The sequence below is a fragment of the Anomalospiza imberbis genome, chromosome 9 (genome assembly GCF_031753505.1).
Source record: "Anomalospiza imberbis isolate Cuckoo-Finch-1a 21T00152 chromosome 9, ASM3175350v1, whole genome shotgun sequence".
Classification (NCBI taxonomy): Eukaryota; Metazoa; Chordata; class Aves; order Passeriformes; family Viduidae; genus Anomalospiza; species Anomalospiza imberbis.
Genome location: NC_089689.1, coordinates 16,921,186 through 16,946,606, shown reverse-complemented (window position 1 = coordinate 16,946,606; position 25,421 = coordinate 16,921,186). Strand labels below are relative to the sequence as shown.

General features: G+C 38.3%; 2 protein-coding genes and 1 long non-coding RNA gene across 4 annotated transcripts in view; 1 reads left to right on the top strand and 2 right to left on the bottom strand.

Moving 5' to 3' along the window:
• The window catches only part of ZNHIT6 (zinc finger HIT-type containing 6), a 32,528-nt gene extending 29,448 nt beyond the window's left edge, over positions 1 to 3,080 (bottom strand). Inside the window, exons 1-5 of the mRNA XM_068199172.1 lie at positions 2,999 to 3,080; positions 2,519 to 2,885; positions 1,370 to 1,435; positions 1,177 to 1,283; positions 1,007 to 1,092 (exon numbers count right to left, since the gene is read on the bottom strand). Of these exons, the coding sequence (XP_068055273.1) occupies positions 1,007 to 1,092; positions 1,177 to 1,283; positions 1,370 to 1,435; positions 2,519 to 2,885; positions 2,999 to 3,080 (708 nt within the window). The remainder of the gene's footprint in view (positions 1 to 1,006; positions 1,093 to 1,176; positions 1,284 to 1,369; positions 1,436 to 2,518; positions 2,886 to 2,998) is intronic.
• Positions 3,081 to 4,676: 1,596 nt separating this feature from the next.
• COL24A1 (collagen type XXIV alpha 1 chain) overlaps positions 4,677 to 25,421 on the bottom strand; it is a 155,693-nt gene continuing 134,948 nt past the window's right edge. For both annotated transcript variants that reach the window (XM_068199882.1, XM_068199883.1), the window contains 17 exons: positions 24,611 to 24,664; positions 24,451 to 24,504; positions 22,254 to 22,307; positions 20,505 to 20,612; positions 18,639 to 18,746; positions 17,025 to 17,132; positions 16,884 to 16,937; positions 16,516 to 16,578; positions 15,318 to 15,371; positions 13,718 to 13,753; positions 8,918 to 8,953; positions 8,795 to 8,821; positions 8,561 to 8,626; positions 7,646 to 7,814; positions 6,855 to 6,964; positions 5,541 to 5,756; positions 4,677 to 5,047 (listed from right to left, as the gene is read on the bottom strand). In XM_068199882.1, coding sequence (XP_068055983.1) covers positions 4,901 to 5,047; positions 5,541 to 5,756; positions 6,855 to 6,964; positions 7,646 to 7,814; positions 8,561 to 8,626; positions 8,795 to 8,821; positions 8,918 to 8,953; positions 13,718 to 13,753; positions 15,318 to 15,371; positions 16,516 to 16,578; positions 16,884 to 16,937; positions 17,025 to 17,132; positions 18,639 to 18,746; positions 20,505 to 20,612; positions 22,254 to 22,307; positions 24,451 to 24,504; positions 24,611 to 24,664 — 1,464 coding nt within the window. In that variant the 3' untranslated portion in view covers positions 4,677 to 4,900. The remainder of the gene's footprint in view (positions 5,048 to 5,540; positions 5,757 to 6,854; positions 6,965 to 7,645; positions 7,815 to 8,560; positions 8,627 to 8,794; positions 8,822 to 8,917; positions 8,954 to 13,717; positions 13,754 to 15,317; positions 15,372 to 16,515; positions 16,579 to 16,883; positions 16,938 to 17,024; positions 17,133 to 18,638; positions 18,747 to 20,504; positions 20,613 to 22,253; positions 22,308 to 24,450; positions 24,505 to 24,610; positions 24,665 to 25,421) is intronic.
• On the top strand, positions 4,846 to 25,175 carry LOC137479443 (uncharacterized). The gene is made up of 4 exons (XR_011002258.1): positions 4,846 to 4,954; positions 18,542 to 18,721; positions 21,679 to 21,983; positions 24,329 to 25,175. It is a non-coding gene; the product is annotated as an uncharacterized lncRNA (long non-coding RNA).

Genomic DNA, 25,421 nt, shown 5'->3' with positions numbered 1-25,421 from the left:
CAATCTCCTCATAGGAAAAGTTCTTTAACATACCATGAAAGTCACAGTGTGACCACTGTGGGTGTAATACCACCACAAGGATGCTTTTCAGGTTACAAACCTGCTGGCAGAATGGATACACAAGCACCATCCCAGCCACTGCCAAATTCTGATTTGAAGGTAGCACAAAGGGCATCATCCCATTAACATGCCCAGTACCACACCCCTAAAACTGGTACCCACACAGCATCTCACCATCTTCAGCACATGTCTTCAGGACATCACGGTGCTAAATACACACACATGGACTATGACTCCAGCAAGAGAGGAAGCTGGAGTCTTCTGAATTTATTCTGTCATCAATGTGAGTGCTGAGTTTAGGGCTATATTTCAAGATATCTTCACAAGACTAGAAAACAAAATGGCCCTGATGCTTTTTTGTGATTTATCAATGAATCAAAATATTGTGGAGTAGAGCTGGTTGGGCTTTTTTGGGTTTTGTTTGTTCGTTCATTGTTCTTATTTTGGGGAGTGTGTTTGGTTGCTGAACGAGCTTCAGCAAAAACCCCTTCTCCCTTAGAAGGCTATTTTTTATGTTATTCTTGCTCAGATTTAATCTTCGAAGAGCTCCAGCTGTCTTAATTTGGTATATAGGGAAGCACATAACAATTTTTAGGTGATTAATAAATCCACTGTTTACCTGGGAAGTGTGTACTTAAAAATTCAAATTGTGGAGGCGTAAGGAAACAAACATTCAGACATTCTTAACACACATCTATCATCCAACAGCATCAGTGGTCATACATAAATTTTAAGAAATGTTAGTGATCTTTTCTTCCAGGCAACTGGATGTAGCCATCAATACTATTGCTGCATAACCTAGAGACTTCTACTGATTTCTGCAGGGTCATTCATACCTTCATAAGACAGGTACCAGCTCTGGAATCTGGACTGGGACTAACTCAGTGGGAATTCAAAGGTAGCCAACCCTAATTCCAACAGAGCAAAAGGAGAATCAAAAACTTACAAGTCTTTTTGTTGCTGGACTATGCACAATGCAATGTCGAGCAGCAGCATCAGCTGTCCTTCCTACATCTTCCAGGAAACGATAATCTGAAGGTTAAATAGAACAAAGAAAAATGTTGTGCCAGCCTAGTAAAACCAGGGAGTTTTAGAACACACACAGTATGTTCTTACCACTCAGAAGGTTCAAGTCAGTAAATTCATTCACAGAGACAAACGCTGTTTTATCCCTGACTCCATTACAACTCAGTGCAAGCTTATGTTTCTTTACACACAACAGGCTGAAATGACAAAAAAAAAAGAATTAACATGTTCATCACATGAATGGGGAAAATAATCGAAACTATTTAGTTCAGATAACAGATACCTGCACGAATATTTCATGCATCGTGGACATCTGTACTTAGCTTCTTCTTTGCCACAGGTTTCACACCTGAAAGAAGTAAAAAACACTTCTCAACAAGGCAGCATTTTTGCACCTGACTGGCCTGTGAAAGTGCCTGCTCAAAAACCAGGCTCTAGGCCACCAGTATTTTCAGGAGAAGCTATTTTAAGTGCACCTTGAAAGGAGAAAAAGAAAATACAAATATCCTGGATTAGGAAAGGTGGCAGACAAAACAACACAAGCTATGGGGAGTATCTTCAAACAAATGCATATTAAAACACTGTAGATGCTTGAAAGAAAAAAAACCCACATGCTAACTGAAGAGCTGGAAATACAGCAAGCCTTTATCAGCTTATGCTTTGTGGCCTGTGCTTTTCTCCTTTTGATCACCTGTACTGTGCACTCTACCATGCTGGTTTATAATACTCCCAGCTTTAGGCAGATGGAAACTAAATTTCATGGATTCACGCCAAACCCTGAACAATACATCCCATTTTTTTCACTGAAACAAAAAGAGCATGACAACATGGTCAGCCAAACAACTTCTGGCTGTCAACAGGGCAAACTCCAAAGTCAGGGAACCTTTCAGGCACAATGTGTAAGACTTCGAAATAATCATCACTCTTATTTTAAATCTGACAAACAGAAAAGAGGAATGACAGTTCCCCCACATCAGTAAAGTTTTCGAGAACAGCACAAACGCACCATTTTCAACTCCTAGGGGATAAACGCCAGCCCTAACCCATTCCTCCTCCTCTCCCCACCACGTGCTCGCTGTTTGCTGCCAGCGAGGGCCTGAAGGACAAACCCAGCGATACCATCGCCTCAAGAGCTCTGTGACTTAGCAGCACAAAGCCATTCTAAGAACCGCAAAAAAGGGCTTCAAACACTGCAAACCAGAAACGGGGCGTTATTCTGAACAGGGATTCCTTTCCTTGCTCCGCGGGATCTCCGCAGTGCCCGCTGCCCATCACCGCTCCAGGGAGGCTCAGCCCCGGGCGGAGGCAGCGCGCAGCCCCTCGCTCGGCCGGGCCTCACCCGTGCGGGAGCTGCAGAGCACAGGGCCACCCGCCGAGCCCCGGGGAAGGCGCTCCCGAAGCCCGTGCGGCCGCTGCCGCCGCCTTGCCGTACCTGTGCAGGGACATCTTCCCGCCGCCCGCCGCCCGCCCGGGCCCGTCCCGCTCCGCCATGGCCGCGCCGCGGGGCCTCACGGGGCACGCGCGGCCTGTGCTGCGCGGCGGCGCCGCCTGGCGGCCGCGAGCCCCAGCGCAGCCGCGGGATCCGGGACCCGCGGGATCCGGGACGTGCTGGACCCAGGACCCGCGGGATCCGGGGCACGCGGGATCCGGGACCCGCGGGATCCGGGACGTGCTGGACCCAGGACCCGCGGGATCCGGGGCACGCGGGATCCGGGACCCGCGGGATCCGGGACGTGCTGGACCCAGGACCCGCGGGATCCGGGACCCGCGGGATCCGGGACGGGTTCCAGCCAGGGCGGCTTTCCAGAGCGCAGAGGAGGCTTCCCAAGCCGCGCACTGCGGCGCACACCGCACGCTGCCGCCCCCCGTCGCGACGGTCCCCAGGCCGGTGACCCCGGGCAGCACTCCTTACCCGTCCGCGTCCCGCTGCACCGGCCGCCGTCCCCGCTGTCTGCGGGGATGTGCATTTTTGACTCAACTACGGAAACGCACATCCGAGCAGCCCTATAAGGCTTGAAAGCGCCTTGCTTTTTCAATAGTTATTTTCTGAAATTAAGAACTCCCAAAAATAGGGCAATGAGACGAATAAAAATATACACGAAGCAGATGTTTTCTAAAAATTTATAATCTCAGAAAATACCCCCAGCATTTGCCAAAACATCACCTCCAAAGCCAAACTCAGAGCAATTGTCAAATCATGATGGCAGTGTACTGATCTTGAAAATACAAAAAGTGATTTTCTCATCCATCTGTAATCTTGCTTTGTTTTTAGTTTTATCAGATTTTTCTCAAAGTGGTCAAAAATGGTGTTTTGATACAAAATGTAAGATGGGATGTGCATGTACATTACTTTGTAAAAGCAATCGTCCCTGTGGCAGTATTCCATGGCACAGAGCATATGCCTTTCCCATTGTGAAGAGAAACACTGCCACCTAAGAAAAGTGCCCTTCTAGAGGATTTTCATCATTTCTAAGAATGACCTATACAATATGAAAGAGAATAGTAAAAGACAAAGAGATAGCTTGGAAACTCATTTTATTATACTTTGGTGGTGTGGCTTACTGCAGATGAAGACAGGTTGTTTGAACACTCCTGGGCTCCCTCAAATACAGTCCAGTATCACCTTGCTGTGTACTGCTGAGCATACTTTGAATTGATAATAGGTCGATGTGTATCAATATAAAAGGTGTATCCTAATGGTAAAACTGTTCTTTTTTACTAAAAAAACCCAAAATTTCACTGAACATTTTAGGCTTAATTTTAAAAACCCAAAATTATCTAATAAATTTTGCAAAAAAATGGAATTTCTAAGACAATGAAATGCTGATTATAATTTAACAGTAGCCATTCAGAAGACACGCTATAGTAGATTTTTTTCAGAAGTTACAAAATATATACAGAATATATCATCTTAAGATGGCTTTGGCATTAGCAATGTTAACTGAAATACAGAATTTAAAAGTCAAAACTACTTTAGGTAGTTCTTACAACGATTTTCACAACGGCTGTAACAGAAACTGTTCTGACTATATGCATCATATACAATATGCTGTCTTATACACCATTTCCAAAGTAGTACACAAAAATATTTTAAACAAGAAATCCACATAAATAATATTTTCAATTATGTGAAGTATGTGACCAATGGTTTAAAATAAGTACCTTTAAAACAGAAACATATCCTGATGTAACCAGCACATACAGTCTGCAAGATAAAAAGGGACTCAAATAATCTCTGCTAAGACCACAAGCACCCTCTGTTATGAAGAGCACCAAGGCAACATGGGCAGGAAACACAAAGAGGTAGTGTGCCATCTGTTCAGATGTGCGTCCACAAAGGACTGGAATAAAGCAATGGTTAAGAAAAGAAGACTTACTGTACTGTGGCATGATTCACTTTTCATATAAAAGCTATTGCACATTCAGGAGCATTCGCAGGTATTGCTCCTCAGTATCATACATCTCCAGCTTTCCTCAGGATGATTTTTGTGCAGTGCTGTTAAAAAGATTGCTAAGAACACTTGATGTCCTGAAAAACTCCATGTTCAGATACTCTATTCCAGAAAATTACGCAAGAAAGCACCAAGGAATTTAAATACTTTAAGAAAATTGCTTTAGTATTTTTCTTTCTTAATTTTTTCAATGTCATTTCTCCTTTGGAGGAAGTCTTTTTCTTCCTGAGGTTCTTTAACTAACAACACTTGAAATGATTCTTCAGTTTCCTAGTAATTTTGCCTGCAATGCATCATTACTTTTGTATTCAATCTGTGCAGCAACTCCATGTTGATGCAACAAGAAACCTAGGACAGAAATCTTAAAGGAAGCATACAGAGCCACTTTCTATGAAGTGCTGCTGTCCTGGTTTGAGGTGAGGAAGTGCATTCACTTGAACAACTGGAAGCTGATTCGTGTCCTGAGTGTGAAAAAAGAACTGTGTTTTATGCCAGCTGCCATCTTCGATCTGAAACACACAGGAGAAGCATCTTAGAGTCATATAAAAGATGAGCTTCGAAACACAAATGAAAATTGTGGTTACAGAGTGAAAGAAGTAGTGCACAGAAACATTTATTCTCTCAGCAGTTCCTAAAGAAACTCTGTAATTTAACAAATGCCATTTCTGAAGCCTGAATTTTCATTTTGAGAGTAACTGCTTCTAAATTTTCCTGGAGGACCCCTCTATTTCTGTGCTGATGTGTCTGCAGTGTCTCTGTACAGTCTCAAAATCCATGAGACACAATGCAAACAGCAAGTATAGATACCCTGTATCACTGCAATTGCTTTTACCCTTGAAGAAATGATAAACTCAGTATCTAAAGGCTGGCATATGCAGAGCTATGTAAAGAAGCTTTAAGGGATGTGAATCTAAACAATTGTTATTTGTTTGCAGAAGGTTAGTAATGTCTAAACAGTACCTCTGTCATCACTTTAATAATGTGATGCTAAAAGGTATTTACCATGCATTCATCCAGAAGCACTTTAGGTTCCAGTAACGTATTTGCTTTAAATATTTGACCGTTCCATCCTTTAAAGGTAACTGATGTCTTCCGGCCACCTGCTTTAGTTAATCCCCACGTCGGTGTGTTTAGGCAATGGACTGTGATGCTGTGGGTTGCTTCTGAGCTCAGTAAATGAAGGAAATTCATCTGCACTTTTCCAACACCGAACTCCAGCTAAATTCAGAGAGAAAAGCCTTGTTAGACTTACAGCTGGACTGTGCTGAATGGCCCCAGCAACACAAAGTGCCATGGACATGCCAGTGTGCTGTTCAGGCACAGGAGCATGTACACATGTTTATATACGTTGGGGTCAATGCCGAAGAGCACGATTTGCATTCCTCAGGGAGATGTTAGGTCCTATTACAGTCATTTCTATAAACAGAAGCTTTCATAGGACATTTTCAAAGCTTAAATATAAACATTTGCTGATGCTTACAGCACTGCTGAAGCACAGCTGGTCAGAAAACAGTATTTTTAAATAAGGAAACTGAAACAAATGCTTGTGTGATTCAAACAAAGATATCAGCAGCAGTGTTTTAACTGAAGCCACATCACTCTGCTGTTTAGTCTTAGACCACAGGTTCTGGCAATACTGATAGTCCATTACAAATGCAAAAGTTCATCAGTATATTTTGATTTTAGACAGAAAATATAGTAACTCATTATACAAGAAGAATTTCTTCAGGACTATGTCATATTCAGGGATCTTCCAAACGTAGGAATGCGTATGTGAACTTCACAGTATTTCTGAAGCTCTTCAATGACTACAGTGTATATACAGAACTTCACAAACATAAAATTTCTATTCCCAAGAGTTCAAGAACTACATGTAAAGAGGAGCATGAACTAATGATGTACAGAAAACTAGTCCCTCCCTAACGGCATTTAAAAGTTCCTAAGTGTTGGAAAGCAGTAGTAATTTTCATTCTTTTATTGTAACAACCTCAGCATCTCTACACTTAGGTGTCCTGAGTGGTGAGATACTAATGTAGCTTAGAAGTATTTCAGGCTTATTTTTATGCCTTGTATAAGAAAGTATAAAGCAAAACAAAATAATTCTATCAGCATAGATAGAGTCGCACACAGTGAGAATTACTAACATAGTCTCCAGAAAATCTGTAACTTCTGTACCAGAATATATATAATGTCCTTCCACAAAGATGTACAATAATGCCCCCGTGAAATCTAACTCTTTTTAATGAGTTATGTAAATAAGCATGCATTTATTTAGAGTTCAAGCACAGACACAGGGTCTCTAGGAGCAATGCATACCTTTGTCACAGACAGTGGTGTTAAACATGTCTGACCACCTGCAGTGAAGTTGCAGAAAACTTCAATGGCATCAGAAGGACATCCAATATTTGGGTCAATCCAGTATTTTCCTATCAGTATATCATTCCAGACAGAAAATAAAACCAAAATATAATTACTGCTAAGCAATTTGCTAAAATATTCATACTTCAGGGCAAACATTACATATATTATCACTATACCTTCGCAAGGAAATGAAAGAATCATGAAAATGTTTTCACTATTAAAATTATACTAATAACAGATACTGAGAAAAATTACCACAATAAACCACTTCTGACTACAATTACACTGACAGCTTTAAATAGGAGGGGGTTTTTATTTGAAATATTGATTCAGGAACTTCTGAGATACAATAACTGTTAGTGTATCTGACAGTGGTAATGCATGGTATGCAATTTTCTCATTAGGAATCTAGAATCTGATCCACACAAAGTTCATTGCAAGATTAGCTATAAATATTTGGAAAAATTCGAATCACAAAATTGCATTCAGTTTCAAATTTTCTGGATAAACCTGTTTATCGATAGATATTTTCTGTCTAATATTTATATATTAGATTGCTACATACTTCCACTTTTAAAATTCAAAAATTTTAAGATGAAATAAATATATTAGTGACAGGCACACTGCAAGAGAATACATTAAAAGAAGAATAAAAACATTAAATCTATCAGATCAGAATTTTAATGTAGAAAGCAACATTTGGAAGCAGCACCTTTGAAGGTACTCGTGTGAAAGTGGGCACTTACCATCTGACACTTTATGTTCACAATGAAGCAAATCCCTGCAGATGCGTGCTGGGTTATCCCGTGTGCCAAGGGGGTTCTTGATGCTGTGCAGTAAATTGCTAAGGTAGTGGAGCGTTTTGAATATCTCTGTACTGTGATCTAGTAAAGTTACTTCAGTATTCTGGTATTTCTGCCAAGGGCCATTAGCAAATGTGTTACCACAAAGAAGTGTCACAACAACAGTATAAGCAGTAAGAGTCAAGTGTCAAACGGCCATTGAATAGCCAGACAGAATCAAAGTGTTGAAATGAATGCAATCAGCCGTGTAAAACAACGTAAGGCATCCCGATAAACCAATTAGGACATTTTATTACAATTGTCAGAGCAGTGATGTTAAGGAAGGGTTAGGTCATGCAAATTTGTCATTATGATCTATTGACATAAAAATACGGATACAAGGGAAAAAAGGAAAAATTGGTGCATTTTTAAAGTAAACTTAGAGGTTTCAGATTTGAAATAGTGAAATTTACTCTTAGGCTTAATCTAAAACATAGATGCAAATTTATTTGACTTCACCCACATAAGGGATTTTCATGCAACCAATGCAGCCAGACACCTATATGTTGATATTTTTTTATCAAACTCTAAATGCTGCTATTGTTATCTATGTCTGAACAGATACAGTCCACTATGTGTGATAGTCAGTAAATTTTCACTACTACCAATCATTACAAAAGGTAGAAGTCTTGCTGCTTCTCTTAATTTCATTTCAACTCTATCCTGTAAATCCTAGCATGTTTCATTACATTCTATAATTACTTGCTTTCCATAATTAATTTAAAATAAGTCTTTGAAAAGGAACCCTGTTATGTCCTCAAAAAATATAATTATAATTGCATTCCCTGTATGATAATGTAAATACATTTAAATGTATACCTCCATCTGCAAGGCAGCATTTGACTCAAACAAAGCTTGAACAGCAGCATTGAGATCCACTTGTTTCTAAAAAACAGGTATTTCAGAATATAAAAAGATGAACACGAATAGACAAAAGTGCAGGTGGTAAATTCTTTGAACTGTGGAACAAGGAGTACATTTGAAGAGGATCCTGTTATTTTCCCTTTCAATAAAGCACTGGTTAGGGTAGGTTAGGGTTGTTACAGAATTTACCCTTGGTCCTGGTGGTCCAGGTGGTCCCTGGAAAATGGGAAAAAACAGATATTAGGTGCTTCACATCTTTATTATAGTACAATCAAAATGGAAAAATACAGGCACAGTTTTTTATGCACTTACAGGTGGCCCAGGCTGGCCTGGCTGGCCCTGAGGCCCCTAGAAGAAATGGAGATAGAATGCAATGGTTACACACTAAAATCTCTGGTTTTACATTTATGTATTTATTTAATCACAAACATGTCCCAGTGGGTATAAGGAAGAAGGTGTGATATCAGCTGTGGTAAAGTTGTGGATTATTAGTTATTATTGTTAAAGCACACTGCTCCATTTACAGATGAATATTCATGTTGGAATTCCTGTGTTGTCTGGTTCCTTGTTTCTCCAATTACTTCTGATATGAAAGGAACTTTAAAAGTCACAGGAAGTATTAACATATAATGTGCTATACTTTGTGCCAGTGTTACATGTATGCTGATGAGATAAGTACTAGAAGGGGTAAATAATCACAAAAACATTGTAAATAATGTTATCAGTAACTCCAAAAAACTAACTGATCCACTTTAATCCGTGAGTATGTGCCAGGTTTTTATCAGTTTAATTTATCAGCAGTGTCAGTTTTCAGCCAGGTACGTGTTATGTTCATTGTTTTACAGTGATATAGCAGATTTCCTCTTTCTTCAAGAAGTCATGCCCTCATTTTAGTGTGTAGGATGATTGCAGAGGAGAGGAGGAGAAGGAACTGCTTTTCCCTAGGTTACAGTGCCTCCAATGCACATAAATCTGTGGTTTAGGCTGCCTTAGGATTGAATGTGGACCTTTCCTATTCAATAAACCCATCTGAATCATTCTTTCTTTATTCAGCTATTCACATTAAGCTGGAATGGTTGTGGACATGTATAAATATGCAGTGACACTTGTGTCTCTGTTAGATTCTTATCTTCAAGCTCCATATACTCAAAGGTTCTAGGAGCTATTGTAACAAACAATGGCACAAATGATCGCAAGGAAAAGAAAAGGTGGCAGTGCCTTAAGAAGAGAAAAAGAGAAGGAATGAAAGGCATGGGCTAGATCTGCACCTTAAACTACTAAAACCTTTTCAACACAGCTAAGTCAATTGAAGCAGAACATTCTTTTGTCAGTGCTGCTTGTACCAATCACTTGAGCACAATAAGCTGCTCCAACAAAAGCCCTCATACGTCAGTATGGTCATGCTAGTACAAAATCTCTGCCAAAAGAGAAATAATCTGATGTGACGTGGTCACACTGACAAATGTTGTGAAACTGATCTAGTCAAATAGGAATTAAGCTGTAAATCACTTGATAGAGTAATAACAAGTGTTTCTGCTGTGAGATTTCACAAGCAAGATCTGTGTGAGTGTTACTTCATGCTACAACTGCTGAACTTGGGTTGTGTTCAAGCTGCCAAAAGCAAGGGCAGCTGGAAATGGCTAAAGAAAGACCAGATTCAATCTAATATTAATTCATGTATATTTAAAAAAAGGGATCTCAAACCAGATAGGAGCAATGTACCTAAGTAACTGAGGCTGCAAATTTAATAATTTAGGTCCTGAGGCAGAGCATGTGGTAGTGCCAGGGAATGCATCTGCCTGGGGTTACAGTGACAGCTGCACAACTGAAATATGTCTGCACATACCTGCCCTGGCCATGCTGAGGGGTGCCGGTGCTGGATTATGAAGGATGTGGAAATTGGGGGCCATCATATTATTCCAAGCACCAGCTCTATGCAAGGCTATGTTGATGGACTGCTAATGGCTTTGAGGGAAGATCCATGTCTTGCATGTGTTCTTTGGAGAATAGAGGAAATTCAAAACTGAAGCTTTCAACTGATACATCCTGACCCTATTTATGTTTCATCCCCTTACACCTATAAAAGGGACTGGAAGCCATCTTTTAGGTAGATATTTAACAATTAACATCTTTATAAAAGATGTTACTCATTAATGTTGTCAAAAGGAAATAGAAGAACAAGTAATTTTAGCATATGTAGTATTAATAGTATGGATATTCCTATGGGTTCTTTGTGAAGTAACTAGTGTGATTTCTGAGTGCGATTATTGCCCAGCTTGAAATTTTCTTTGAAATCTGATTACTATTAAATATGCATAAAATATTGTTCTTATTCATTACTAGAAAACTGATCTGAGTTTACACAGATTACATTCACTGTTTTGGCATAGTTTCTCAGCTGTTGCAAATCAATGGGGTTTCACAGAGCTATACTGTTTTATGCCAGCTGGGAAGGCTGACTCCACATTTAATTAATCAGGTCAGGTGTTCAGGTGCTGTTAGACTTCTCCAGGACACCTTCAGTCTCATGTGAATATATTACTGGCCTGTCTGATCATGCTTTGCCAAGTATGTTTAGTATAAAATGAAAGAGAAAGTGTGAAAAAGAATCTTGAGAAACAAATTTGACATTGTAAGGATATATTTGTTTATCTTGGTTCAGGACTTGATTATGCAAATACCAAATCAAGGAAAGGTACAAAGTCTTCAACAGTTTGTCCCTAAGTAACCACTGCTCTCGGATGAATAGATGTCCTTGTTCTGAATGCTGAGATTTAGACATTCCAGTATATTTTTCAGATGACTGAATGCTTCAGTTAATGTTCTATGTTCTTGGCATATGTCACCATTTTAAGACTCAAAAAGTCTTGGGACAAGAGCAGTTCAAATTTATAGTGGCTTCTGAGATAGAACCGAATGTTTTAAAAATAAAAACCTGCACTGTTCCAATGAGTTGAAGGTATTTTGCAAAAGAGGAATGTCATTTGTCTTGATCCACTGTCTCCTTGCCAGTAAAACCCATGGGGAAAAAAAAGAGGTAAATAGTGAATGCTATTTGTGAACTACTTCGTGGAATATCACATTTCTTAAATGCATTAAAACTTCAGAGAGCTACAGATATCAGATATCTTTACAAATCTTTAAAATATAATGATACTGCACAGAGTAGGGATTTTACCAATGTTCTTTCTTTCTGCTGCAGAGCAGAAAAATGAGGCTAAATTACACTTTTCATGAACTAAGTTAATTGCTAAATGTTTTACTGGAATGTACTGGATTACTGTTACAAATCTACTTAACTTAACCTTTGGTCGCATTAGAATTTAAGTGAGAAAAGTGTAATTCCAGTCCATGGAAACAAAAGCAGAGACTAAACCAGTTAGTTTTAGTGTGTCCTTAATTCTTTAATCACTCCATTTGATTAAACAGAAGTTCAAAGGCCAAAATCCCAATCTTTTACTAATGCTGAGAGGCCCTGATTTTACATACAATAGTACATACACTTAAGGATGAAAGCATGAACAATCCCAAGGACATTCATATTTTTTAAGAATTTTTAAATTCTTGGGGAGAGTATTTTTAACAAAGAATGTGTGCTTTACCACTGGCCTCAATAAGAAGACATGATTTTGCATTCCATGTATTTCTGGGGATAAAAGGACATTTCTTTCTACAAATGAACTCTGTAACCCTGACAGACTGAAAAATATAACTAAATATACTACAAAAAGGTTAAAATCTATGTGATTCTAGGAAGAATGCCAATATAAATTTTAAAGGTATAAATTAAAGCTCCGAATACACAGTTGGATGAAAAAAATTTGGCATCCTTTCTATGTGAAAGCAGTTGGAAATAAATCCCTTTCTTAGGGGAAAGTAATGCCACTGTATATGACTTAAAATTAAACATTCTTCTTCTGAAAACAGCCTTACTAGATTAACTCATCATGATGAATTCAAGAACTTATTTAGGAAATAACTTCTTAAACACCAGCACCAATAGTGGAAACAGATGTTTCTTGTTCACCATTCTGGGTGGTTTTTTTAAGGATTACTTTTGGAATTTTTTTTTAAAGTGTCAGCATTTTTAGCTCTATGCTGTCATAATTGGTATGAACAAACAGTAGAAAAAGACAGCTAAGATGGATAACAGAAAATTGAGAAACTAGTTTTCCTCTTATTCTGAGATAGCAATTGCCTCAAGAGCATTAGAATCAAAGAGAAGAGTTCTCCAATACACAGAAAAGAAGCTTCATTCCAAGCTTTAGCTCTTTCAAATGTTTTGAATATTTCAAATTTATTTTTCAAAACTTTTACAAGGCAGTTTGAATTTTTGGAGGTGGCTGCTAAAAGCAAAATACAATAAGTGAAACTAAATAATTTTATGTGAGATGGGGTAAAAGACAGAGTAAGAGAAACAGGAACAAGATCACATCTGCTAGTTACTGGAAAATGAACTAATTTTACAACTGTAACAGAAGGTAATATCATAGTTATCAACTTTGTGTTCATAAATTTGCTGTAAATATGATAACTTAATGACTTTTCACGTAGCCATAATTAATTGAAGACTTAACTGGCTTGAAGACAAATTTAATATTAAATCCAACATTCATGAATGTACGATGACTCTTGCTGAAAAATGAAAGACAGCAAATTCACAGCCCGTCAGTGCTGCCCATAGCTCCTGCAGTGGGAATGCATTCCATGGACACCCACCTGCAGGGCTAGGCTTCTCCTGAGCTTCTCCTGTTCTAGACAAGAAGATCCAGATCTATGAACATGTGCATGCTGTGAGGCACTAGATCTTTGACAACAAATGCGACACAAGATTTTCTTTTTAGACCTGAACGTGGACAGATTTGGAGTATGCCCCAAACTGCTCTATGACCATGGCCCAGCAGCTCACACCCACTGGGCATATCTGCTTAAGTCACCTTGAACAAGAAGGTCAGACTTCTAACCCAGGCTACCAGCTTTCTTGGGCAGTGCTCTCCAGGAGCACAACATGACTGCCTGGCAGGCAAAGCACACATGAGTACATTCAGCCTGACACAGGAATAGATTTTACACAGCCAAAAGAATGAAAGCACAAAAGTTGTTTCATCTTACCATTTCACCCCTCGTGCCCTTTTCACCTCTTGGTCCCTGTAAGAGAGGGCAGCTGTTAATCTGATATGCTTTCTAGCTGCCTAGGACTGAAATAAGCAGATTAATATCCATGAGAATTATACTGCTCACATGAAAAGTCCAGTCTCATCTGTGGAAATATTTACAGCTCTGGGGGTTTAATTTTCCTGTACTACTAGAAAATGAAATTAGTTGAAAACATCTTGTGATTCCTATATGTGGAAAGCTGTGTTCTTCAGCTTGTATGTTTTCTCTCAGTAATCTTAACTGTTGTCTGTCGATCAGCTGTGTTCTCCACAATTTCATCCACATTCAACACATCAGTGCTTCACCATCTTTAGAGAGGAAAATTCAACACTCTCGATCACTGAAGAAATCCATTCACCACCTATATTTTTTATTGTGTTATTAGTTCTACTCTCATAACCAGATTAGACACTATTTTTCTGTCCCTATTTTTGGCTGGTTTTGCACTTGAATTGTGTTACCAACAATATTAAAATTCTTCTCTGGAAAAATTTTGCATCTTAATGGCTGTGCTTCATAACATGTAGATGTAATCTTCAACTAAAATGCTTTCTTGATGATAATGGCAAACTTTTACATTCAATATGAAGTCTATTAAAAGCCTTCATACAAGGGCACACAACTGTAAAGTTTTTCTCCTCAGGGCAATTGAAAAGAATGGAGCAAGACAAAGCACTGATTTTTCCAACAAGTGGAAAGAATTATAGAAGGGACATTCCCCTTCTTTCTATTGCACTTGTAAATATTTGCAATTATTACTTTTATTGTATATTTACTATTTTTATGATTATTTTGATTTTTAGACATTCTCATTTACTCCAAGTCTACTTGGTCAGGCAAAGGATCCTTCATGGAACAAAGTGTTTCTAAAACTGCCTTACATGGTTGGGTGGTCTGGAGACATGAACCATGGGGTTCCCTTGCAAAACAAATCTGGCTCTGGTACTGTGAGTGTGACAAGAGATGGAAACAGGGATGAAGGCAGAGGTCCCCCAGTGCAGGGAGCTTGGGGTGCATTGGAAGTTGTCAGAGAGGCCACAAGGATGTTTGAGTTGTAACAGGGACCTCATCAGCACCTGGAACAGCCTTACAAGGGCTCACAGGCACTCCCAGAGCATCTAGGGGGCCACTCTGGACAGTTCAGCCCACAAGAAATAAAAAATAAACTATATTGATACTGCGTGTGCATACTCTGTAGATATATCTCAGACCAAAGGCTGAGAAAGAATATCCAGGTGGTAATTACTGTGTGCTGTTTTACACCTTGGCTTGCCCACGGCCCTGTACCCATGCTGTCCTTGGGCAGAAGGCCATTGCAATTACTTTCTTGTCACTGGTTTTGGTAATTTTTTTTTTTTTTTTTTTTTTTTTTTTTTTTTTGTACTACAGATGCTGGAGTCACATACATTAATCTACCAGCATGGTATAACAAGGAAGATCCTGTTAGCTGCTATTTGCAGACAGAAAAATAGGAAGATTGCCAGTTGAAAAACAAGATGATTAAACCAAAGGATAATGAAATAAACAAATTATACAAAAGTGAAGGGAAACTTACAGGCCTGCCAGTTGGGCCTGCTATGCCTTCTTGACCAACAGGGCCAATATATCCCTGTAAACAAGCAAAGAATTTATTAGTTCATCGTGTTTCCAAAATGAAGAAAATCCTCATGACATGTCCTGATTTAAAGTTGCTCAGATAAATATCAAAAGATATCAAAAGATCATGTCAAATATCAAAAGATCATGGTGATACTCTCTAAATATTGAGTGCACATTACAACAAAATCAGTAAGGCGAGTATTTTAGTAATTTGTAATACTTGTGCTTGGAAAGCCCCAGCACAGTCTTTAATGTGAAAAGCGATGCACTAAAAACAGTGAAAACTTAAGTACTCTGATTACAAAATCCACATATTTATTGAGCTACAACCAACTATCTTGAGCTATATTACTGCCCACAGGGACTCTTGTAAGGTTGCCAGTAAGTGCTGCTAAAATGCCACTTTTCAGTTCCATTTCACTTAGAGCTAACTGCTCGTGTCCAGTGTTTATCTCATATAGGAATGTTTAGAAAAATAAAGTAGCTATTAGAACAGTCCCCTAGAGCTGCTGCTCTGCATCTGGTTAACTGAACAAATTCAGTTCTGTGATGGCAAAGGCGGCAATGAGAGAACATGTTGTAGTAAGGCCTCCCATGCTTCAACCTTTCACACTTGATGCCACACTGGATGCAAAAAATGCTAACGATGTTTCCATGGTTTTTGGTGAGTAGTGAAGCAGAATGTCATGAAAAATGAGCTAATGAAAGTTAGGAACATTTTAGATAAAAAGAAAATCTTCAATTAAAAAAGACTGCCTATTAATCAATAGTGCCTGAGCATTGTTGCCTGTGTCTTACTGCAGGCAGAGTTTGAGCCCTATTTTCTTCTGCTGTAGAACACAGTTACACAATCAGCAGTTTTGCCAGTTAGAAGAATGTTCAACTCCAATAGACAAAGAAATACCAAGTCATAAAATTACACTAGGGATCCACACTTAGCAGAGCTTGCTTTTTTCTTTCAAGATTAAGGGCCCAGCTCAGTTTGTGTGTCTGTATGCGTGATGTAACCAGAGCAGTGCTGCATCTAGACTCAGACAGAAAGGTTTGGGTAGAGGCTTCTGGCCTTGTTAATAAGAAAAAAGATTATTCTCTATGTTAACATGTGCCATTTTCAAACCATCCTAACAATCTCTTTCATGTAGTGAAACACTTACAACTTGGCCCGTTGGACCTTTTGGGCCCAGAATTCCAACTAAGCCAATGTCCCCTGCAGGACCCTGAAAATGCAAAGGAACAATTTAATCAAACATGGACATTAGCTATCCACCTGTCTCAAACTCTTGTAATCAATGAAACTAAGATAATTTCTAAGAGCAGTAAGAGTGAAAATATCAAGTGCACTGACCCAGAATGTTTGTCCTTAGACAGGGCAAACATTCTCTGCCACAGCTCTGCCAACCATGTTCCAACAATTCAGAGCTATTTTGAACAAATCAGTGTTAAAGCTGATTAATTCTATGCTTTCATAATGTTCTCACTCTGTAAACAGCTTACAATCTAAAAGAAAAGAATGAGCACATACTTTTGGACCTGGGAATCCTTGAAACCCCATTAAACCTTGATCTCCATCTTCTCCCTGTAATAGGAGCAGGCATCCTTACCATTAGTTCACGTTGCTAACTCTTGGACTACTTGTTTTGCATCAACCACTGTGATTACGTACAATCTGTCCTTTCAGTCCGGTGCCTCCTGCTGGTCCTTGGTCACCTGGTGCTCCTGGAAGGCCTCTTTTGCCTCGCTTTCCTGGATGACCTAGAAGCCCTTTCTCACCCTGTCAATAAGAAGAAAATATATCTTTTAATAGAATTATGGAAGTTACAGATGCAAATACAAGTTTTCTGTCAGAAGCATGGAACTTGCTTTCTCCTTAAGAAATAGACTTATTCCATTCATTTTATTTCCCACAGGAAAATAATGAAATTAATATACTAAGTATACAATATACTAAAATGCAAATGTGATTTGACTGCTCCTTGAATTGGAAACATAAAAACCATACATGTTGGATCAATTCTAGTATGGTATCTCTCTGTGTAAGCAGTAAAATTCACAAAATTAAATACAGAACAAACAGATTAAAAGTAAATTTTGAAAATATTCCTCTGAGCAAGATGGAGTGTACTTGTTGAACTCCCTGCTGTTTGACTAAAAATACACATTGATTCAAATGGAAAGTTCCTGCAAGAGAAATCCTCTGAGGACTATCAAATACACAGAAGACATATCTAGCTCAGGAGGTTATTGAGGTGCAATAAAGGCTGTAAATATCCAGGTTTCATGCTTTGTGCTTATGCTCTTTCCCAGGTTTTACCTTTGTGTTATTTGCCTTGAGTCAGTATGTGCATTATTAATGTTTATTCCATAGTCTATGGGGCAACAGTTTCCCCATAACTCATCTATTCCTTGCCTTTCTCAGATTACAGGCACTTCTGAGCAGGAGCTACCTCCTACAGCTCATTGTCTAGGCAAAGAAGTAAAATTCAGACTGGAGACACTGGCAATAAACACTGCAAATACTGAATACAGTTTATATGAAATAAAATTATAACAAAGACAATATTTCCAGTTTCCGAGTAACTTAAGGTTTTAAAGAATGGCTTACTAATAAAATCTAACAAAGAAAATGAGTTTAGATAAAAAGAATTAATTTAGATTTAAAAATCTACCCTAAATAAAGAAAATTCTATTCAAAATGAAGAAAATTATCAGTAATTGTTATTTGCTTTCTTGTTTTAAAATTGAAATGAGTCTAATTTATATGAGGATATGCTGATATCAGGTACCTGGAGCTGCCTGGAAAATGGAGCACACTCAGATTTCTTTCTTTCTGAAAGGGCTAAACAAAAACAATAAATGTCTTGCGATAAATAATGTACTTATTAGCCCCCAAACCTGCAGCTTAGGCTTGAAGTTATGATAATTATTTATATTAGATTGCTTGGATGTTTATATCATCCTGACTGTTCTAGTAGCTACAGAAGTTTAGAAATAAGTCAGGAAACATCTGACCCTAAAGCTGGAGTGAATAAATACAAAGTGTTTTGATGGCTTCTGGAGTTGGGAATAGCATTCAGATGGATGAGATCTCTATTTTTAAATTACAGTTTATAGAAATGTGGTAAACACAACTTGTAATTTTACCCTTCCAATAAGACTTGATGTCTTTTACTCACCTAAAAGTAGTATGGTGATTCCACAGCCACCATATGCAGCATGAAGAATAAGCAGTATCAGCAAAACTGTGCTTAAACAACCAGGTCCCAATGTATGCACCTACCTTTAGTCCAGGTGCTCCCATGGGCCCTGGCATGCCTGGCAATCCCTTGGGACCTCGAGCTCCAGGATAACCTGCTAGTCCTGGTAAGCCAGAGTTTCCTTTATTGCCCTTAACAAATCAAAAATAATGGTTTACAAGTAGAACAGCCAAGCAAGCTTTTTCATTGTATGCTGAAACAGGCAAATAACATAAAATCAGCCAAAACCACTTAATGCTGTCTGTATATATGGACACACAATGAGAGAACATCAAATTATATAGAAAGACAATGATCAGCAGTATTGTGGATTTCTGCTAATATTCCAAAAGTAAAAGGCTGAAAATTGTTTGAACTTCACAGTATTCATCTTTCAAGAAAAGGTAACTCCACATGGAACAGAATGAGACTACCTTCCCAAAGAAATATTCAAAATTCAGCATGTTTATTTCTAAGGATCAGGCATACTTGGTAATACTACTATGGCTGTGTACACTCTGTAAAGATTCACACACAATTACATTACCAGATGAAGAAAGATCAGAATATTTGTTATGAAAATGTATGAGAACATCAACCTATCAACAAAAGCAACTATTTTAAATGAAAAGACATGTTAGTGAGTACATGGGGTTAAGCCACTTTTGACACGCTACAAAATGGAAATTTGCTAGCATGTAAATTAATATTTCTGTGATGTAGTTTAATATAAATATAAGCATATATAAATAGTCCTTATTTCCTATGACATTCAGATAAGCGCTCATGGAAATAAAGGGTTGTAGAAAACATGATTTTTGTATTAAATGTCATTTTCTGGGCTTTTGAATATGGTGATGTGGCTTATAGATTGATGGACTGATAAACTTACATAGCAAAAGTTCTGCTCTTTTTATTCATTGTGGCAAAAATCAGTTATAAGCTTCCCTTTATTACAAACTGTAATGGGGTAATGGAGTAGTCTTTACTATGATTGTATGACATTTTCAGTGGAAAGGCAAAAATGTAAAAATTCTTTGGGGCGATTCTCCTGAACTGAGCTCCAAAGAATTTTATGAACTTGGATGAGGTTCATGACCTGAGACTGGAGAGGCTTGAATAGGGTGCACCTGCCCCCTACGGGTAACTTGTTTAATTTTCTCTTTGTTCAACTAGACTGGAAATTTATACCTGAAACAACAGTGCCTCATCCAGCACCTTGGCTAATTCCTAACACCAAATCTAACTTGTTCATCTTTTATAACAATGACTGGTCTCTCTGGGTAGAACTACTGAGAAATTCATACTGGAAATCAAATTAATCAGACTTTCAATGATGAGAACTACTCAAGGAATCTTCTCCCCTCTCTGGAGGGACTAATTGAAGAGCTGTGTCACTGCTCCCAGTGGCAGCAGGTCACCACCTTTGGCCCACAGCAAAGAACAGTCAGACAAAAAACCCATTTCCAAGAATGCTTTTAGATACCTCACATACCTAATGCTCTATTTCACTGGTTTTGAACAAAGCTTCATAATTACTTATGTAGAGAGACATAGGTTACAAATACAAAGTCAATGAGGAAAATGGGGGATTATCTCAGACCCTAAGAGGAAATAGTTTCAGGCTAATTTTCAGGACCAGAATTGTGCAGCCTCTCTAAGAAATGACTTTCACTTAGCTGTAGTTAGTACTGTCATGTACCAATGAAATTGTTCTCACAGCAAAGTTCCCTTATGCTGACTTTGTATCTTGGCTGGAATATCAGGAGCAAAAGAGGAGGAAAAGAAAAAAATTGGTCTAATTTTCAAGATATTCAGGGAACTGAGAATGGTCTCTTCCTTTTAAATACCTTAACCCTAGAAAATCTGTAATGCAAAATGACATAGAGGAAATGTGGAAAGCAATTTACCTTAGGGCCAGGCTTCCCCGACAGCCCAGTCTTTCCAGGGTTCCCAGGAATGCCTTCTGGTCCAGGGTACCCCACTATTCCTTTCTGCCCTGGTGGCCCTGGTTTTCCCTAGGAAAAAATTCAAATCAAATATAGCACTGTTTGCTGTCTTCATCTTCATTCTCCCATAACTGGATTTCAGTCGCAGTATTTCCTAAACCCTACATAACAAAAGACCCAGTGATATGAGTGAATAGTTGCAGAGGGAGCTTTGAGTTAGGATGTTTGGTTTAGAATTCTCCTTGTTTAACCTTAGACTTGCCCTGCCATGGGATCTGAGCAACTTCAGCTGAAATCATGGGACTGACCCCTGTGTGTGCCAGGCCTGGAAGATGCCTGAGAGTGTCAATTCTTAAATTGAAGTAAGGAATCCTGATAAAGTCATCTATTTATCCCTGGAAAAAACCCAACCATATACATTTTCAGCCTTTATTTTACTAAATGCTCAGTACTGAACTTCCACAAATTTATGCTGTTCAAATTTGAACATATCAAAAATACAAATTAATAATATGGCAAGTTTGTGGCAACTGTTGCTGTACTTGCACAAAAAAGGCCTCATATCACATCCAACAGAGGAACATTGATTTATTTCCTTACAATTATTTCCCTTTAGACTGACATACACTGTCTTAAAAAGCTTGGAGTGCTCCACTAATCTCTCTATAAATGCTATTTCTCAGAAATCTAAAATGTTCTAACTACAACACATGTTGTCTGAAATAGTATTGGTAACAGCAGCCATATAGAATATAGGAAGTGTGCCATCCTAATCTTATTTCTAACTTCTGTTGCTTAAGTGTCTTCATTTGAGATGTGCTTTGAAACTTCCTCAGGTTCATTTCTGTGTATGTGCCGCTTTCCTTCTTCTCCTTTGCCTGCTGAATGATCCCTGCAGTCCTCCAAAAGAAAATGCTGAGTATTTTCAAAGGACACACAGTTCCTTGTCTTCAAAAGGCTCCTCTTGCACTCTGCCCAGCAGGTACAAGCTCTGTGCAACAGCTGCCTTTCTCCAGTTACTGACAGTGTTTTGATGTGAGGTAGTAAAAGTTATTTACAAGATGTGCTTGTGTGGCATTATTTATTAGGGGGCCAAAATAACCTTGATGCATTTTGTTCTTCATTATGTTTACAGAACACCTACTGCTTCCTGCTCTGTTTTCTCCCTCAGGGAGAAGAGCATGCAAGTCAGCTCCTCCACAGTAACTCAAGAATAAAACATTAAAAATTTCAGCTCAGGGCAAGCAAGAGAAACAAATAAACCTCAAGCCATTTACCACATGTATCCATCATGGACATATGGATCCAAGCTTCTGTAGGCTGCAGCAGATCAAAGAACTGATGGGGGCAGAAGTGAACACAAGTACAGTTCTGTGCAATATAATGTGATAACTTCCAAATGGACTCCACAAATGAGCTAATTAAATAACTTCACAAGTGGTAAGGACCTTATTGTTACTTGCACATTATTTCCATATGCTGAGTAACTGAATATAATTCAGTATAATTTTTTTTAAAAATTCAAAAATTATTAATATTCAAAAATTACAAGGGTTCCTTTACACTTCCTAGATAATAAGACGGTCCTTTAGAGTGAACACGAGACCTTCTGGTAATCCTGACAAGATTCATGATTCAAATTTGGTTTTATTACTTAGTATTTTCTTTGTTTTATAATTTGAAAGCAGGCTGTAGAATTTTGTTACTTACAGGAACTCCAGCTTTGCCTGCTTGACCTGTTGATCCTTTCTTCCCTGTGGGTCCCTAGAAGTTACAAATATTTGTGAACTGACAAATGTCTTAAATTCAATCCCCTAAGAAGAGCTGAGGATTGTTCCCCTCTAATATTCATGTTCACATTGCCTGGCTTTGGACCAGATTATTCACATTTCAGAAGACAGCAGAAAGTTTTTGAAATAAAAGCAAATACATTTTTGGCAGAATTGTGTATGCTTTTTCCCCTGTTGTGAACGAGTTTTTAAAACTTTTCCAACAGTAAGCATAAAATGTTTTTTATCATGAATCTGGCAATTTCCCCTGTATCAGCCCCCCCTCTGTGAGGAAGTACACTTTTACAGCATTTCCTGTACTCTTCAAATGGGAAATCATGAAATGTTGGCAATGTAAATGCACTGAATGCCTGTGGAAGAGAATACTAGAAAACAATAGTGTCACATATCACAGACGTGAACATTTGTTTTCATCTAAGATCTAATTTTATCAAAAGATAAAATTTGCTTAAAACTAGATTTTTTTTCATCTTGACTGATCTAGAAATTGGTAGTCTTAGAAAACTGAGAGATACTGAGCAAGTAACATTCTTGTAAGTGGTTTAGTGACACAGGAGGTCATGCACCAAGGAAGAAAAGTTCAGAATGGTCAAAAGCTTCTCAGAGAACTTTGTTCTCTGATAGGATAGTCTGCACAGAATATAAAGATTTATAGCATCAATTTCATCCTATCTCTAAAAGATGTAACCACTGAAGAACAGGGACAAGAATAACACTTGTTAACATAGAACAAGTAGAAAAAGTTTTCCAAGATTTTCCAGACTAGCTATTTCAAAAACACTTCTTAAAGCAAAAGTTATGCTATTACTACCATGCTGCAATATGACACAACATGCAACAAAGTGAAAAAGCATGGGTTATTTTAAGTGTAAATGTTTTATAATTATGCAAATATGACAAAACCAGCAAAACATTGTTCTATTGCTCAATTTAACACCTTTTTTGTTAAGAATGGCATAAAGAAGTCCACCAGTCAGAACTGGAATGTGCATATTCAAATAATTTAATATTGTTTTCATTAAGATTTCTGGATGCATGTAAAGTAAACCCAGCTGATTCAGCATTGCAGTTTGTGGGATTAGCTTTGCAAGGCTTGCTATAGCAGTGCCAGCAATGGCACTGGAGTTAAGACTGTCACTGTTCTCACTACTAACACTTCTGTGGAAATCTTTAAGCTCTTAAGGGCAGCTCCATGCCAGATATTTGTTCCACATTTGTAAGTGGCAGTATAGATCTGAGGGGCATTTGCAACACAAAAAAAAAAAAAAAACATTTCTTCAAGAGGAACTGCTGATTTTGTCCTGGGATGTGAGTAGTTTGTCAAAAGCAATGTATCCAAATTCATAGCTGGAGTACATGTCCACAATGTCACCACATCACATTTCCTTGCTGTTGCTTCCCAGTTCCAGTCTACTACAGATTCTTCTAGTTACCTACAAAATTTTGAAAGTCTAACAGAGTTGCTTCACGGAACTTCTCAGACAAAATATCTCATTTAAATTGCAATGGTAATTGGTATTTTAAGAAATCTTGTAGCCTAAAGCTTTTGAAATCTCAAAAGCCAATGATAGTCAGCCCACGGGAGAACATAAACACTTTTGGCAATTTTCAACATATCAGCAAGATGAGCTAATATTTCTAAAGAGAAAGATTTGGTCTTTGATCTTTGTTATGACTCGCTCTGTCATTATTGCTTTAGTATTCTGTAGCAAATTCCTTATTCCCAGGTCTCTGAAAACTCAGTGCAGTGCAGTACCAGGAGGCTTCATTTACAGATCAGAGAAGCAAAATCCCAGTTGGCCTCCAGAGCTACTTTAACACAAGAAACTCCACTTTAGGGGATAATTAAATATCACTCAAATGTTTCCAAAAGAGCTTCTCATAATGCTTGATATCACTCCAAAGTAAAACTACTTACCTATCAAATAACACCTATTTATTAACCAAGATCATTATGCAATTTTCCACTTGATTTTTTTTTTTTGGTCCCTGTAGGTATGAAAAGGAAACCCAAACACTCAGTTTTAGCCTTATTGAATAGTTTTCCAAGGATAACCAGTGAACAACAAAACCCTACACAGTCCAAGTGCAGTTTTGGTTTACTTTTCTCTACTTACTTCTGAACCTCTTTCTCCTTTTAGTCCTTGCTCTCCCAATTCACCTGGCTCTCCCTTTGAAAAGAACATACATTAAATAAATGCAAGGAATCATTTGAATGCAAATGAAAACATAGTTTCAAAAGTCAAGAGAGAAACCTCCCTTGTTTGAAATACTTACTGGAGGCCCTTGCTGTCCAATAGGTCCTCTATGTCCTGGAAGACCTGTATGACCCTGGGAAGGAGAAAACATAACATGTTGCAATGGAGTAACTCAGGCTGCCATGCTCAGTGAGCTGCAGACTTCCTTGTAAAGCCCATCCTGGGAGGTGTCAGGTGGACCCAGATTCATTGACGTGACCTAGATAAAGTGTGGTCAGACCTCCAAGATCAAACTCTACAGAGCTTTTATTCTTTACTTCCTCTACTCCAAGCTGCAAGTGGGAATTACATATTATTTAAGCATTTCCGCACTTCTGCAAGAATAGATTTGGTTCATTCATTTATTTTTATATCTGTAGTACTGTGTAACTTGGATATTCCATGTCAAGGACTGTCTTGTATTTCAGTGAACTGCATCAGTGAAAAGCACGAGTTACCACCCAGTTTTTATTTGCTGAAAGACTGAATATAATGAATGAATAATTTTTAGGATGAGATTTAAAATAAGTAGTGCATAAATTTCAGAGAAAAATGCTAACTAATACAGTATTACAGAAACACAGAACTGTTTAGGTTGAAAATGACATTTTGAGATCATTTATGGAACCCTCTTTCTCAAGCAAGGCCAGGTAGAAATGATTGTCCAGGACCATGTCTAGTCAAGTTTCCAGTATTTCCACAGATAAAGACCCCACAACCTCTCTGGGCAGCCTGTCTGGTGCTCAGTCATCCTCACAGTAAAAAAAAAAGCCACTTCAAAAGGAATTTCATGTGTTTCAGTTCTTGCCCTTTGCCTCCCATCCTGTCACTGGACACTATGGAGACAAGTC